Raw genomic sequence first — 15,469 nt, 5'->3', positions numbered from 1 at the left:
TGGTAAGAGCTCTGGTCTGTGCTCTGTCTGCTTCTTCAGGGTAGGTGTTGGGTTCAGTCATTGTCTGGAGTTATGGGCAACCGACCTCTGCTACCATTTTGTTAAAAGCTGGATCTAGCCCAATAACTCAAAGACAGACTCCAATTCTTTTCTGTAGCTTTATTATAGATCTGATGGTACTGGAGGTCACTGACCTTGTACCTTTCTCTTTCAGGTATACATCTGGAATCATCTGTGGACCATGTGGTAGGACCTTTTGTACCCAGGAGGAGGGGCAAAGAGGTAAGGAGTGGTTACAGGGATTATGGGATATGTGGTTAGTTAACCCTTGAAGGTCCGGGTGATCAGGGAGATATAGTAGTTAGGCATTTATCATGACATGGGGGCCTTCTAGTCCAACCCCTTGCTCTAGTTTAGTTTAGTTTAGTTTAGTTTAGTTTAGTTTAGTTTAGTTTAGTTTAGTTTAGTTTAGTTTAGTTTAGTTTAGTTTAGTTTAGTTTAGTTTAGTTTAGTTTAGTTTAGTTTAGTTTTGCACCTCATACAATGAAATTAAATACCATCTTCCGTGTACATTATAACTATAAAAATAAAACAAAAAGGCATCCTTCACATTCTATACAATTGAACTGAAAACCTGATATTGCACTAATATTGCATTATACAGTAGAATTCAATATAGTTACTGCCCTGGCATAGAAGCTGTTTTTCAGCCTATTTGTCCTTGTTTTTATTATCCTGTACCGTCTGCCAGATGGTAATAGTTCAAAAAAAGGGTGCCTGGGATGAGATGGATCTTTGAGAATGTTTTGAACTTTCTTAAGACAGTGGGAGCTATAAAGCTCTTCCAAAGAGGGGAGGGGGCAACCAATGATCCTCTGGGCAATGAAGTTGACCCTCTGGAGCGCTGTCCTATCTGCCCCTGTGCAATTGGCAAACCAGACACAGGTGCAGGAAGTTAAAATGCTCTCTATGGTGCAGCGGTAGAAGGTCACCAGCGGTTTTCCATTCAGTTGTTGTTTCCTGGGAAGTCTCAGGTAGTATAATCTCTGCTGGGCCCTTTTGACCAGTGCTGCAATGTGAGTGCCCCAGGTCAGCTCCTCTTTTAGGATAACACCAAGAAACTTAAAAGTGGCCACTTGCTCCACTTGGTCTCCATTGATAAGCAAGGGCTGGATGTCTGATCTGTTCCTTCTATAGTGCACTATAAGCTCCTCGGTCTTATTGGTGTTAAGGAACAAGTTATTCTTTCCACACCACGAAAGCCACCGGTCCACCTCATCTCAATAGGAAGACTCTGTCCCTCCCCAGGATGAGTCTCACCACTGTTGTATCATCTGCAAATTTAGTAATAGTATTACTAGCGTGAGTGGGAATGCAGTCATGCACTCTCTAGCAGGAGACCTTATAGAATTTCAGACAAATGGCTGTCCAATCTCTTCTTAAAAACCTCCAGTAATAAAGCACCTACAACTTCTGAAGGCAAGCCTTGTTCTAATTGTCAGGAATTTTCTCCTCAATTCCAGGTTGCTTCTCTCCTTGATTACTTTCCATCCATTGTTTCTTGACCTGCGTTCTGGTGCTTTGGAGAATAGCTTGACCCCCTTCTTTGGGGCAGCCCCTCAATCAGGGGTGGGCTGCTGGGGGTTTACAGGGGTTCGGGAGAACCTCTAGCTAAGATTCTGTGCAGTTCAGAGAACCCCCAAATCCCACTCTTGGCTCACCCCACCCCGACCCTCCCAGGAGTCCCCACGCGGCCCGTTTTGGATGCAGGTAAGTGCAGGGCACATGCGGAGGCTCGGGGAGGGCAAACACCAGGCCTACCAGAAGTTTGGTAAACCCAGAAATGGGCCCGTTTCTGGCCTCCAGAGGACCTCCAGAGCCTGGGGAGGCCATTTTCGCCCTCCCAGAGGCTCAAGGAAAGCCTCTGGAGCCAGGGGAGCGAAAACACCACCACCACCCTGTTGCCATGGTGCAGGAGGCCGACTAGGCCACACCCACCATGGCCGCACCCACCCAGCAACCGGACAGAGAACCCCTTGCTAAAATTTTTGAAGCCCACCCTGCTCTCAATGTCATGAGAAATGTCAATGAGAGAGCAGCAATGTCCTTAACGAAGCCATGCCACCCCTGGGGCTATAAAAGAGGAACCTCCTTGACCTTCTATGGAAGCAACTCTCTGATGATGGGCATGTATGATTTTTGGATCTTTTTATTTATTTATTTATTTATTTAATATAATTTGTATGCCGCCCTATCTCCGTAGGACTCAGGGCAGCTCACAACAAATAAAAACAAACCCAATAAAACATAAAATACATAAATATGCATACATAAAATACATAAATGTATAAATATATTTTATACATTTTTGCTCCTGGTCGTATTTCTAGACTCCTGGCTTGAGAAGATCAAACTTCTGCCATCCCCTCACTTCATAGGGTGGAGCTTCCAAGTTCTCCACCATCTTGGGCACTCTTCCCGGTTCCTTGGCGTCCTTCTTGTTAGCAGGAATCCACCTCTGCAGCCACAGCACTGGATTTGTTGGTTAGACTTGTGAAGACTGTTTCCATGACGGGAAATCCCTCAGGCAAGGGAGAAGGGCTGCTTGTGCAAAGGACGTTGGGATCCACAAGAGAGGCAGAAGCTCCCCAAGGCCACCCAAGTGACGAGGAAGGACCACTCATAAATTGCCTGGCTGTTGACTCCTGGATCCTCTTTGCAGGAAAAGCATCAGCCAGCAGCATGTCTGAGGGGGGCGGTGGATTGATCTCCCCACCCAAGGTCAGTCTCCTGGCGGAACGGCTCAGATCTTGCTAAGTGGGAGAGAAACAGAAGGGGGGAGCAGCAGTGGCTATGAGTAGGGCATGGGTCTGGGGTCCTCACCTACAAGTCCTTCTTCAATGAAAGGGCTCCATTGTTTTTTGGTGTGGTATTTCTCGGCCATTCATTTATCCCTAGTTTTCCAGGCCACCGACTCAAAATCAACAAGGGGAAGGAAATACAATAAAAAGAGATTGACAGAACAAAATAAAGACCTCTCCCCACAGTTCTCAGGCTCTAGTAGATGCTGAGTCCGAAGCCGTGTTGGACCAGCCTGGCTCTGTCTGGGGCTATTCCCTAATGCGAGGGACCTGCTGCTCAGAAGGTCCCCTGCCGTCCATGGCTCCATGTAAAGTGGAGCTCAGGAAGCATCTCCTTGACAGATCCTCATATCTGTGGAAGGAAAAACTGTTCTGCCCAAATATCAACGTTTTTCTGCCATTCCAAAACCCACCAGGATGAGGCAGGGACATCCTTGGGCACACAACTGGGCCCCAGTATTTCATGTGAGCTTCCTTCTCCTTCCCAGCCCGCCGTCTGCAAGCTGGGACCCTCCTTAGAAGCACAGAATTTAGAGGCACCAGGTCAGTCCACAGTGAGGTCACCCCTGTTGTTATGAGAGCTAGGCTTCCTGTCGTGAAGGTCATGCTATCGTTTGCCTTTCAAAAGCTTATGTACCATTTCAGGGGATCTATAGCCCATAACCTTGTAGGCTTTGGGGCTCTTCAGTGTTCCTTTGGTGAGGAGCCCTGATCACTGTGAGTTCCTTACTTGAGTGGGCATTTTCCGTACCACCCACAGGAACAAAATGACAAATGCAGCTCAAACTCTATTGTCTTTGGTTCCTGGCGATTAGATGGGCACTTCCAAGTACTGTTTTTTGCGAAATATGATGGATATTGTTTGCCATAGCCTTCTTCTGGGGTTTTGTAGATAAAGAATTCTCAAGGCAGCCTTATAGGTGCAGAAATTCTCACCCAACAGATATTAGAGCCAACCCACCAGACTCCACTAATATCTCTGTGTGTCTCTCTACCTATCCACATCTTTTTCTTTCTTTTTCTTCCTTTCTCTTTCTTTCTTTCTTTCTTTCTCTTTCTTTCTTTCCTTCCTTCCTTACTTTTTTCTCTATCTATCATGTCTATCTATTGATCTATCTATATTTATCTTTCTCTCTATTAGCTATTCATCTAACTATGTCTATGTCTATCATTATCTATCTTTCAACCTCTGCTATGTCACAGAGAGGTTGCTATGTCCACAGTCATGGCCACCCTCTGTGTTCCCCTCCCCCAATGTCATCTCCTTTCCTTCTGCCCAAGGGTCACTTTGACTGACGAGGCTCTGCAGATGAAGGTGTGCCATGCAGCACATGATTTCTGGTGCCCCCATGAATGCCACGGCCACGCTCCATGATACCTTCACCCTCCTGGGCATCCCAGGGCTGGAGTCCCTGCACAGCTGGCTCTCCATCCCTTTCTGCTCCATGTACCTGGTGGCTCTGCTGGGCAACGTTGGCCTCCTGCTGGTGATCAAGATGGAGCCCAGCCTACACGAGCCCATGTACCTCTTCCTGGGCATGCTCTCCCTCACAGACCTGGTGCTCTCCTCCTCCACCCTGCCCAAGCTGCTTGCCATCTTCTGGTTTGGCAAGAAGGACATCAGCTTCCATGCCTGTCTGGCCCAGATGTTCTTCATCCACTCCTTCACTTCCATGGAGTCTGGCTTCTTCCTGGCCATGGCCTATGACCGCTACATGGCCATTTGTAACCCCCTGCACCACACGGCTGTCCTCACCAACGCCCTCCTGGCCAAGGTGGGGCTGGCCGTGGTGGTTAGGGGGCTGGTGCTGTTCCTCCCACACCCATTCTTGGTGGGGCGGCTGCCCTTCTGCAAGTCCAAGGTCATTGTCCACAGCTACTGCGAGTTCATGGCTCTGCTGAAGCTGGCTTGTGCAGATACAGCGGCCAGTGGGGGCTACAGCCTCACCGTGGCTTTCCTGATTGGGGGCTTCGATGTCTGCTTCATCAGCCTCTCCTATGGTCTGATCCTGCACACAATCTGCCACTTGCCCTCCAAAGAAGCTGGTTTCAAGGCCCTGGGCACCTGTAGCTCCCACATCTGTGTCATACTCATCTTCTACACTACGGCCTTCTTCTCCTTCCTCACCCTCCGCTTTGGCCACAACGTCCCCCATTCTGTCCACATCCTCATTGCCAACGTCTACCTCATAGTTCCACCTGCACTGAACCCCATCATCTATGGCCTACGGACCAAGAAGATCCGGGACAGGGTGCTGGGACTCTTTTCTTCATGATGTCTCATGACCTTCCCAAGCACTGTTGCAGCGATGTGTCTCTTACCAGAGAAGATCTGCACACGTTGCAATGTCCAACCGAAGGAGAGGAAGGAGACTTTGCAGTTTAGGGTCGGTTTGGAGGAAGAAATATCTGCCTAGCCTCTGTTGGGTCTTTCTGGTGTCTCCCAAGGGAAGCCACACAGTCTGGCAATATTCTGTTAGGATATTTAAATTTAGTAGCTGGAACAGGGAAATGTGCAATGGGCCAGAACAGGTGGCCGTAGTTGATTGGCTGGAGAGCGCCACCTCCTGCGTGAGGCAATCTGTGCTATGACTGGTTGCTGTAGGTGTCGTTTCCCTTTCTGTGTGTGCTCTGTGTGCTGTCAGTGATTTTCCTCATGATGCTCCTGTTTGCCTGACCATCTTGTCTGCTGTACATGCAAATGTTAAATAAATGTACTTGTATAGCATTAGATGGTTCGTGTCGATAACCTGGCCTCCTGCTGCATAATTTCTTGACGTTCTTATAATATAGGTGATCAACCATAAATATCTCCTTTGGCCAGGGGCTCGCAAGTGGTCCTGCCAGACAATCTGGGACCCCTAACAAGAGTTTTGCAGGTTCTCGTCTTCAGGTCCACCAGATATTCTAACCAACCAGTGAGGCCACAACTAACAAGCAGCTCACAACTCTTCCCTTGCAACCCATCTCCAGGTGAAGGTGCCTGTCAGTCCTGAAGGCCAGGGGTCCATATAACATGGAGCTCATCTCCCTCTTTTCTTCCCCCTCCTGGAGAAAGCCATAAAAGGGGAAGAATGGCTGCAGCTCTCCACAGCTGGCACCCTTTGTTGTCACCTGCTGCGTTTGTGGCCCTTCCACGGGCAGCCTATCAGTTGGGGAGAGCAGCTCAGGGTGATCTAGACCGGCAGCCCCCAACCTTTTGGGTGCCAGGGACCAATGGTGGTTGTTCCATGGATCAGGGAGCCACGTGGTTTTGGGCACTGCCTGGATCCTGTGCATGCACAGATGGAGCTTATCTTGCTTGTGTGGCCAGTTCCTGGTGGGTCACAGGCCAGGGGTTGGGGGTCCCATCACTGGGGAGACACTCTTTGCCCACCGAGCAGAGGGGCCTGTCTTGGATTGGTCAGTAAAAGATGCCCCTCCATCATCGAACCCCCCTCACACTATTCATTGTTACCTGAGCATAAAAAAAAAATAAGAACTACTAAGCCAAAGAAATTAAAAGCAGAATGGAATTTACACAAAGACCCTTCACTGTAATTCTCCCTCCCCTTCTGCTTTTATTTGTCCCATGACCAGTTTTATTTTTACCTTCCAGCCCTTTGTGTCTTTTCTTCTTTCAATTTCTCACTTCTCTCTTTCTCTCTCCTTCTGTCTTTCATCTCATTAATTCCAGGCAACTAAGGTTTCCTGGTTTACCCCTTCCTCTTGACCCCTTCCCTCATCCTTCCATTTGTATTTTGATCCTTTCACCCTTTCACCTCTGTATGACTAAACCTTTTTTTTTAACCTTGTCACTTGCATTTGTCTTCAATCCAAAATCATTTACCACCAGCCATTCTTGCCCTGCCTCTCCTTTTAAGCCAATTGCACAACAGTCTCTGAAGGAGGGGATGGACAACCACCTCTTTCAAAGCAGATGGAACCAGCTCCTCCCACAGAGAAGCATTCGCCACCTGCCATGTGTTCCAAAGGTGGAAAAATGAATAGAGAAAGTATTATTAGATATGCAAATAACAGCAAATATAGCAGTGCAAAGAATGAATAGTTGTGAGGGGTCACTAGCTCTGGTGAGGTTCCCTAGTTTGGGTCATGAAACAAGTAAGCTCAGAGAGCACCAAGGACCCCTCGCGTCAAATATTCTCTTTTATGAATAGTTGTGGAAAGAAGCAAGAATAGCTCCATATAAATGCCATGGAAGAGCTTTTTGATAGGATAGAATCGAATAACAGAGTTGGAAGGGACCTTGGAGGTCTTCAAGTTCACCCCCCTGCACCATTTCAGACCAATGGGTGTCCAATCTCTTCTTTAAAACTTCCAGTGTTGGAGCCCTCACAACTTCTGGAGTCAAGTCGTTCCACTGATTAATTGTTCTCAATGTCAGGAAATTTCCCCTTAATTCCAGGTTGCTTCTCTCCTGGATTAGTTTCCATTCATTGCGCCTTATTCTGCCTTCAGGTGCTTTGGAGACTAGGTTGACCCCCCTCTTCTCTGTGACGGCCCCTCAAATATTGAAAGACAGCTGTCATGTCACCCCGGTCCTTCTTTTCATTAAACTAAACATACCCAATTCCAGCAACTGTTCTTTATATGTTTTATTCTCCAGTCCCCTCATCCTCTTTGTTGCTCTTCTCTGCACTCTTTCTAGAGTCTCAACTTCTTTTTATAATATGGTGACCACAACTGGATGCAGGATTCTAACTGAATGTGGAAAGAATTACGATGTCAATTTAATGAGGAAAGAATGAGGATACGATTGTTTGCAACTGCTGTAAAGAAGATTGGAAATCACTTCTTTTCTTTTTTGACTATTTGTTTTTATATTCTCTTATTCAGTCATAGGGAGAGGGCAGGATCTCTCTCTCTCTCTCTCTCTCTCTCCTGTTGTCTCCCTATGACCCAGCCTCCTCAATGAACTTCTTCAGTGTCGATCAACCCCCTCTATATCCCTTTGTATATATAGGCCTGTGTGGGTGTAGGCAGAGGAAGAGAAGCCCAAGAAACTCCTGATTGGCTGGAGTTTAAAGAAACAGGTGGGAAAGCAATGCTGCACTACAAAAGAGCCTTGATAGTACAGTGGTTTAGTGCACCCTGTTATTAAGACCAGCTGCCTGCAATTTCTGCTGGTTCGAATCTCTCCAAGGCTCAAGGTTGACTCAGCCTTCCATCCTTTCTAAGGTAGGTGAAATGAGGACCCAGTTTGTGGGGGCAATAAGCTGACTTTGTATAAAATATACAAAAGAATGAAGGCCATTGCTTAACGCCTTGTAAGCCCCCCTGAGTCTCTGGAGAAGGGCGGCATATAAATCAAATAAATCAAATCAAATTAAATCAAAAGCTGGAAGGAATGAGTTTTTGCTTTAATTATATTTCCTCCTTCTCTGCTGCCTTTCATTCTTGGCTTAGTCTTTGTTCTTTCCTTTCTGCACCACATACCTTGCCCTGAAAGGTAGTTACAGTAACAGTAACAGTAACAGAATAAGCAAAGTGGACAAGACCTTGGAGAGCTTCTAGTCCAACCCCTGCCCGAGGAGAAGGCCTTCTACTATTCTGGGCAAACGGCTGTCCAAACCTGTCTTGAAACTTTCCACTGGTGGAGCAGCCACACTTTCTGGAGAGCAGCCATTCCACTGATGAATTGTTCTCATCATCAAGAAATTCCTCCTTAGTTCCAGGCTGGATCTCCCTTGTGCTACTCCTTGCCCTGCCCTCGGGTGCTTTGGGGAATCGCTTGATGCCATCCTGTCTGCCACAGCTCCTCAAATATTAGGAGCCTGCTATCGAGCCGGCCTTACGCCTCCTTCACTAGGCCAGGCATTTTCAGTTCCTGCAACTCAATAGGATGATGGATTTTTTTTCCCCCTCTTGCATATGTGAATGCCTGTATGGAGGCCGAGTCATGGCAACCGGATGTCTTTTCTCGCCTGACAGTGTCCAGACATTAATTCACACCCATCCTAAGTTTTCCCTTTGGCCTTTGTATGGTGGCCATGATTCTCCTGTCCTGGAGGGAAGGCCCAAGATCCCCGAGGGGAACTCCAGCGGGTGCCAGGCCATAAAAGCTGCTCCTTGTGCAGCCAGGTGGTGCAGACAGGAGGGAGCAGCCTTCCTGGTCTCCCTGGATGCAGCTGCGGGCAGACGCTCCCCTCTGGCAGGCCAGCTTCCCCTTCCCATGGCTGAGCCCACCTGGCAGGGACTCTTTCCAGGTGAGTGGGAGGGCGAGGGCTGGAGAGGCCGGGAGGGGTCCTGGCAAGGGCAGGGTCAGCTGCTGCAGGATAGGAGGACAAGTTTATTTGTTTATTTTTAAACTTATATGCTGCCCTCTCACCGGAGGTGACTCTAGTTGGCTAACATTCAATTAAAATGCAATATTAAGCATCAAAACAATAAATAGGGATCTTAATTTTAATTTTAAAATTCAGTTAAAGTTGCTGCTGATCACTTGGTTTGATCTTGAGCTCCCAGAGCAAACAAAAGATATATAAGTGATAAAAACCGAACAACCGAACTTTGGTGCCATGGTTAATGGTGCCATTCCTGAAGGCACATCTGTATCTTAAGGGCCAGGCTGAGGCAGTTGCTGAGTGATGGAAATGCTGTCCTTAGATTGTTCTGCTTTACGTCCACCTGGCACCTGGTCCAAAAATAAACAGGGAAGTTGTAAACTAAACTGGAAGGGGGAGGAAGATGGACCCAGATTCCTTGTGTATCGGGGATGTGGCTACACATGAGAATGGTGTGGGCAGGAAATGGTGCTCAGAAATTCTCAACATTACAAAGATGGTTAGGGGGCTGGAGGCTGAAACATATTTTGTTTCTTTGTTTGTTTTGTCAAGCCTGTAATAGGTAACAGGTATAAGTATAAACATAATTATGAATACATGAAATGGATACATATAAAAGGGAACATTAGGACAGGGATGATAGGCACACTGGTGCGCTTATGCATGCCCCTTAGAGACCTCTTAGGAATGGGTTGAGGTCGACAGTAGACGGTCTACGGTTAAAGTTATGGGGGTTAGGGGAAGAAACCACAGAGGAGCAGGGACTGGGCATGGCTAGATGAATGAAAAGAATGACTAAAGGGAACATAATAGCCCTCTTCCGGTATTTGAGGGGCTGCCACAAAGAAGACGGGATCAAATTATTCTCCAAAGCCCCTGAAGGCAGGACAAGAAGCAACAGATGGAAATTAATCAAGGAGAGAAGCAACCTGGAACTAAGACGAAATTTCCTGGCAGGGTAACAATTAACCAGTGGAACGGAAGTTGCCTTCAGAGGTTGTGGCTGCTCCAACACTGGAGGTTTTTAAGAAGAGACTGGACCCCCATTTGTCTAAAATGGCATAGGGTCTCCTGCTTGAGCAGGGGGCTGGACTAGAAGACCTCCAAGGTCCCTTCCAAGGTCCCTTTTGTTACTCTGTAAGCCATGATAGTATGGACATCAGTAAATGATGAGATGCCTGATCTCCAGAACACACTGAGTATGGTTAGCAAACAGAAAGCACTAGAAATCCTGATTTGGGAACATAAATATGTCCATTCAGGTGTCAAATAATCCTGGTGAGTTGAGAACACATAACTGAAAGGACAGTTGAAAGAAGCCAACCTAACAAAAAAGTGGCTTGTTGGTGAAGAAGTCCTGGGCCCCCAAGAAGGTCAAGGTCTTAAATTTGGAAGCCCTCCTGTTGAAAGCCTCTGGGTCAGAGTAGAAGGAGGGGGAATCCAGGAGATGCCCTGGCACAGAATTTGGAATTGAAGGAATTGGGTATGTCTGGTCTAGTGAAAAGAAGGATTAGGGGTGATATGACAGCAGTCTTTTTTTTTTTTTTTTAATTTGATTTATATGCCACCCTTCTCCGGAGACTCAGGGCGGCTTACAATGCATTAAGCAATAGCCTTCATTCTTTTGTATATTTTATACAAAGTCAGCTTATTGCCCCCACAAACTGGGTCCTCATTTCACCTACCTTAGAAAGGATGGAAGGCTGAGTCAACCTTGAGCCTGGCGAGATTCGAACCAGCAGAAATTGCAGGCAGCTGTGTTAATAACAGGGTGCACTAAACCACTGTACTATCAAGGCTCTTGTCTTCCAATATCTAAGGGGCAGCCACAAAGAAGAGGGGGTCAACCTATTCTCCAAAGCACCTGAAGGCAGGACAAGAAACAATGGATGGAAACCAATCAAGGAGAGAAGCAGCTTAGAACTAAGGAGAACTTTTCTAACAGTCAGGACAATTAACCACCCTCCCAAAATGTGGGTCTCCACTTTTTGAGGAGAGGCACGAGCTTCCCTCCTGGGCCTCCTGAGGTGCACATTCTCTGTCTTCTGCCTTTCCCTAATTGTTATTTCCTGTGGCTTCCAGGGCCCTTTTCACACCGGGCTGGTAGCTGCTGCTTTCCACAGCTGCTGCTCGTCCCCATCGGGGCCTAAAGTCCAGGGCTGGAACATGCTGGCCTCTCTTCCTTATCGGCAAACACAAGGTGCTTTTCCCTGGGATGATGCCCGCCTCTAATGCCTCCCACTTCTATTCTCCCTCCTGCACCTTGCTTGGCGTGCCAGGACTGGAAGCTCTGCACCCCTGGCTCTCCATCCCTCTGTGTGTTGGGTATGCAATCGCTCTTCTGGGGAACTTCACCATCCTCTCTGTTGTGAAGACCGAGGCCATCCTCCACCAGCCCATGTTCTACTTCCTCTGCCTGCTCTCCTTCGTCGACCTGGGCCTCTCCACCTCCACCCTGCCCAAGATGCTGGCCATCTTCTGGTTTGGCCTGGGGGAGATCACGTTTGACGCCTGCCTGGCCCAGATGTTCTTCATCCACACCTTCACGGGGATGGAATCCGTGGTGCTCCTGGCCATGGCCTTCGACCGATTTGTGGCCATCTGTGACCCTCTGAGGTACACCGTCATCCTGACCAAGGAGCGGGTGGCCTGGATGTGTGCCGGGGTGGTGTTGCGACCAACCCTTCTTGTGATTCCCATCACGCTGATGACTCTGCGCCTGCCCTTCTGCAAGCCCCACCTCACCATCGCCCACACGTACTGCGAGCACATGGGCATCGCCAAGCTGGCCTGCACAGACATCCGGGTGAACAGCATCTACGGCTTGTTCACCATCGCCTTCCTTATGCTGGACTTAGTCCTGATCTTTGGGTCCTACGTGCTGATCCTGAGGGCCGTTTTCCACCTGCCTTCCAGGGAGGCCCGGCTCAAATCCTTGGGCACCTGCAGCTCCCATGTCGCCGTGATTTTTGTCTTCTACACACCAGCCTTCTTCTCCTTCCTCACCCACCGCTTTGGACACAACATCCCCCTCTTCAGCCACATCCTCATCGCCAACCTCTACGTCATTCTGCCCCCGATGCTCAACCCGGTCATCTACGGCGTGAGGACCAGGGAGATCCGGAAAAGAATCCTGCGCTTGTTCAGCTCCGGAAGGGGGCTCTGGACTCACACTTCCTGATGGTTGGGGTGCACATGAAAAACACAGATATATAAAAATATAAAGAGAGGGCAAAACCACACACACACATATATATATAATATATATATGGCTTTAATATCTCTTTATGTTTTTAACTGTATATATAAAACCATAAGCTGCCCAGAGTTACCTATGGTAAGATGGGCAGCCAATACATTTTATAAATTATGTATATAATGTAATATGTACGTACGTACATAGTGTGTGTGTGTGTGTATTTATTTATATAGTACCTATAGATACATATGTATGTGTATATATACATACATATGTGTTTTTCTTCTAGCCAGGTTTTCCCTACGTAGCCAAGGTTTTTTTGTAGCTCCAGCTCAGTAGAATCACATCTACTCGGTTCTGGGCTTTTTTCCTTTCTAACACACATCTACTGAGCTGGAGCTAAGCTGCTGGGCTACGCAAGACCCCCAATTCAGGTTTTGTTCTCTGAGTGAACTCGGGGATGTGTGTGTCTTTGGAGAGTCCCCCTCCCAGGCGCAGCATCCAATCTCCCACAGTACCGATCTGCCTTCAATCGCGGAGCAAGGAGGGTTTCCAGCTGATACTCACAACCTGTGTGAATGCTGGGAGGAAAGTGTTGCTGTTGCTGTCCCTGCTGAGGTTGTTCCTGTTATCACGAAGGGCCGAAGGCAAAACCTGAAGCAGGGAGGCCGGTGTGCCAGGAGGAGAAGGGAGGGAGGGAGGGAGGGGCTTAGTGAACAAGCTTTGGCTCCCCCCCACCCCACCCCCACACACTGGTTTTCTTTCCTCGTGCCTCGCTTTCTTTCACAGCCCTCCTTACTCTGAGTGGGAGCAGAGTGAGAAGGATGAAGATGTTAAGAGAAAGTTTCCTAGGGTCCAAAGGGGCAAAATTGGGACCTCCAATAGCTGATTCCCTTCAGTTTCTAAACTTTGCGTGTCAAATTGATTAATTGATAGTAAATACTTATTAATTATTAAATTAATTAATATGTTTTCTGGGTTTTTTTTCATGTAATGGTAACTTCTAATTATTTTATCATCTCTGAGGCTGAAGATGTCATTTTTCTGAATTCAATTTTAGTAATTTTAAGAGAAGTTATCACCTTCCCTTAAAATCCAACAAATGATTTCTTCTTTCTATATCACATCTCTTATCTATAAACAAATCCTTAAAATCTGATCATTCAGTCCTGATCTGCAGAAGTCCATTAAAGATTACAAGTGATAACAACATAATAACAACATAAATAAACCAACTTTATATTCCTTCACTTTACATTTAATAATCTTGATTTTTAATTCCCTCAAATAATGTCCTAGATTTTGGTTTATTTTCATTTTTTCTTTGCCCGGACTCAGAAATTCTTCAAACCTTCAACAAATGTCTTTTGTAAATCCAATATGAGAAATTTATCCAGGTCATTCTTTTATTTTGTTGAGACATTGTTTGTGCATCCAGTACAGCCTCTCCTTCCAATAATTTATAGTACTACTACTAGTAGTAGTAGTATTAGTAGAAATAATAATAATAATAATAATAATAATAATAATAATAATAATAATAATAATAATAAAAATAAAAATAATAAAAATAATAAAAATAATAAAAATAATAAAAATAATAAAAATAATAAAAATAAAAATAATAACAATTGCTACCAACCTGCCTTCCATTGAGGACCTGTATACTACACGAGTCAAAAAAGAGGGCTGTGAAAATATTTACAGACCCCTCACATCCTGGACATAAACTATTTCAACTCCTACCCTGAAAATGACACTATGGACCACTGCACACCAGAACAACTAGACACAAGGATAGTTTTTTCCCAAATTCCATCCCTCTGCTAAACAGATAATTCCCTCAACACTGTCAAGCTATTCACTAAGTCTGCATTACTATTACTATTAATCACTCATCGTTCCCATCATCCATCTCCTCCCACTTATGACTGTATGACTGTAACTTTGTTACTGGTATCCTTAAGATTTATATTGACTGTTTCCTAGTATGATTTGATTGTTTATTTGTACCCTATGACTATCATTAAGTGTTGTACCTTATGATTCTTGATGAGTCTTTTCTTTTATGTACACCGAGAGCATATGCACCAAGACAAATTCCTTGTGTGTCCAATCACACTTGGCCAATAAAAAATTCTATTCTATTCTATTCTATTCTATTCTATTCTATTCTATTCTATTCTATTCTATTCTATTCTTCTATTCTATTCTATTCTATTCTATTCTATTCTATTCTATTCTATTCTATTCTATTCTATTCTATTCTAATTTCCATTTTCAAATCCTATCCAATGAAACGTGCTCCTCTCCCATAATTTTTTCCAAGCACCATGTATCTATATAATGGCAGATACTCTTAAAACTAACTTCTGGGTCCCTTGTTCCCAAATATCCTTCAATACATCCAGTGTTGCAGTATTGTCAGGGCCAGCCCAGGAACAATGAAACAATCCAGTGAAAATTTAGCTCTTTATTTCTTTACACACAATAGACAGACTAAACCAGGGGTGAAATCCAGTGTTGCAGTATTGTCAATGATACAATCCAGCCAAAGTGGATTTGCTTTACAACAGTCATATACACTCAACGGCTGCTGCAAAACTGTAAAATCAGGCACATCCACTTGAAGACTCACTTATCCATCAAACTGCAGGCTCAGTTGAGGTTGTCAGTTGAGGACTCCCTGCAGTCCACTTGTATCTTTCCAAAATCAGAATTCTAATCAGCTTTTTACTCTTTATTCCCCTAAGAGAATTGGGTATTTCCCCAAGAGTCACGGAGCCTGGCCACCCAACAGCAGCTGCTGAGGCTTTCTCATACCCCCCACCCCACCGGCTGCTGGAATCTGCCTTCCTAAATGCCTCATCTGAACAGTTCCAGGAATGCTTTGTAATCCTGCAAGAATGTGGCAGGAGAGCCAGTTGCACTCACCACCCAGTGTGGCCAAAAGCAGGCCTTTCTCGCAAATCAGCATTTCCTTGACCTGGCAAGGTCTCCTCAGCCCCTCTGCATCAGGGCTGACCAGGCAGAGCATTGGCCTGCAGAACTGGCAGCCAATCAGGAGACAGCAGGAGGCTCATAAGAACCTGAGCAGGTGGGACCAGATGAGGGCCAGATTTTGG

The 15,469-nt window shown here is 46.1% G+C and overlaps 2 protein-coding genes across 2 annotated transcripts; both read left to right on the top strand.

Moving 5' to 3' along the window:
- Positions 1–4,125: 4,125 nt before the first annotated feature.
- On the top strand, positions 4,126–5,544 carry LOC148113256 (olfactory receptor 52R1-like). The gene has a single exon (XM_087871525.1). The coding sequence runs from the start codon at positions 4,184–4,186 to the stop codon at positions 5,135–5,137; it is 954 nt and encodes a 317-aa protein (XP_087727651.1). The 5' UTR covers positions 4,126–4,183; the 3' UTR covers positions 5,138–5,544.
- Positions 5,545–11,350: 5,806 nt separating this feature from the next.
- Positions 11,351–12,326, top strand: LOC148113255 (olfactory receptor 52E4-like). The gene has a single exon (XM_087895643.1). It carries the CDS (start codon positions 11,361–11,363, stop codon positions 12,324–12,326), a length of 966 nt encoding a protein of 321 aa, XP_087751769.1. The 5' UTR covers positions 11,351–11,360.
- The last annotated feature ends 3,143 nt before the right edge of the window (positions 12,327–15,469 follow it).

Source organism: Pantherophis guttatus, chromosome 5 (genome assembly GCF_059756535.1).
Source record: "Pantherophis guttatus breed Tessera chromosome 5, ASM5975653v1, whole genome shotgun sequence".
NCBI lineage: Eukaryota > Metazoa > Chordata > Lepidosauria > Squamata > Colubridae > Pantherophis > Pantherophis guttatus.
Note: the sequence above shows the minus strand (reverse complement) of the source record. Positions and strands in the feature narration are given on the sequence as shown.

What these genes read in the sequence shown, in the direction of transcription:
- LOC148113255 (XM_087895643.1), top strand. Translation starts at nt 11,361, where the DNA reads ATGATGCCCGCCTCTAATGCCTCCCACTTCTATTCTCCCTCCTGCACC.
- LOC148113256 (XM_087871525.1), top strand. Translation starts at nt 4,184, where the DNA reads ATGCAGCACATGATTTCTGGTGCCCCCATGAATGCCACGGCCACGCTC.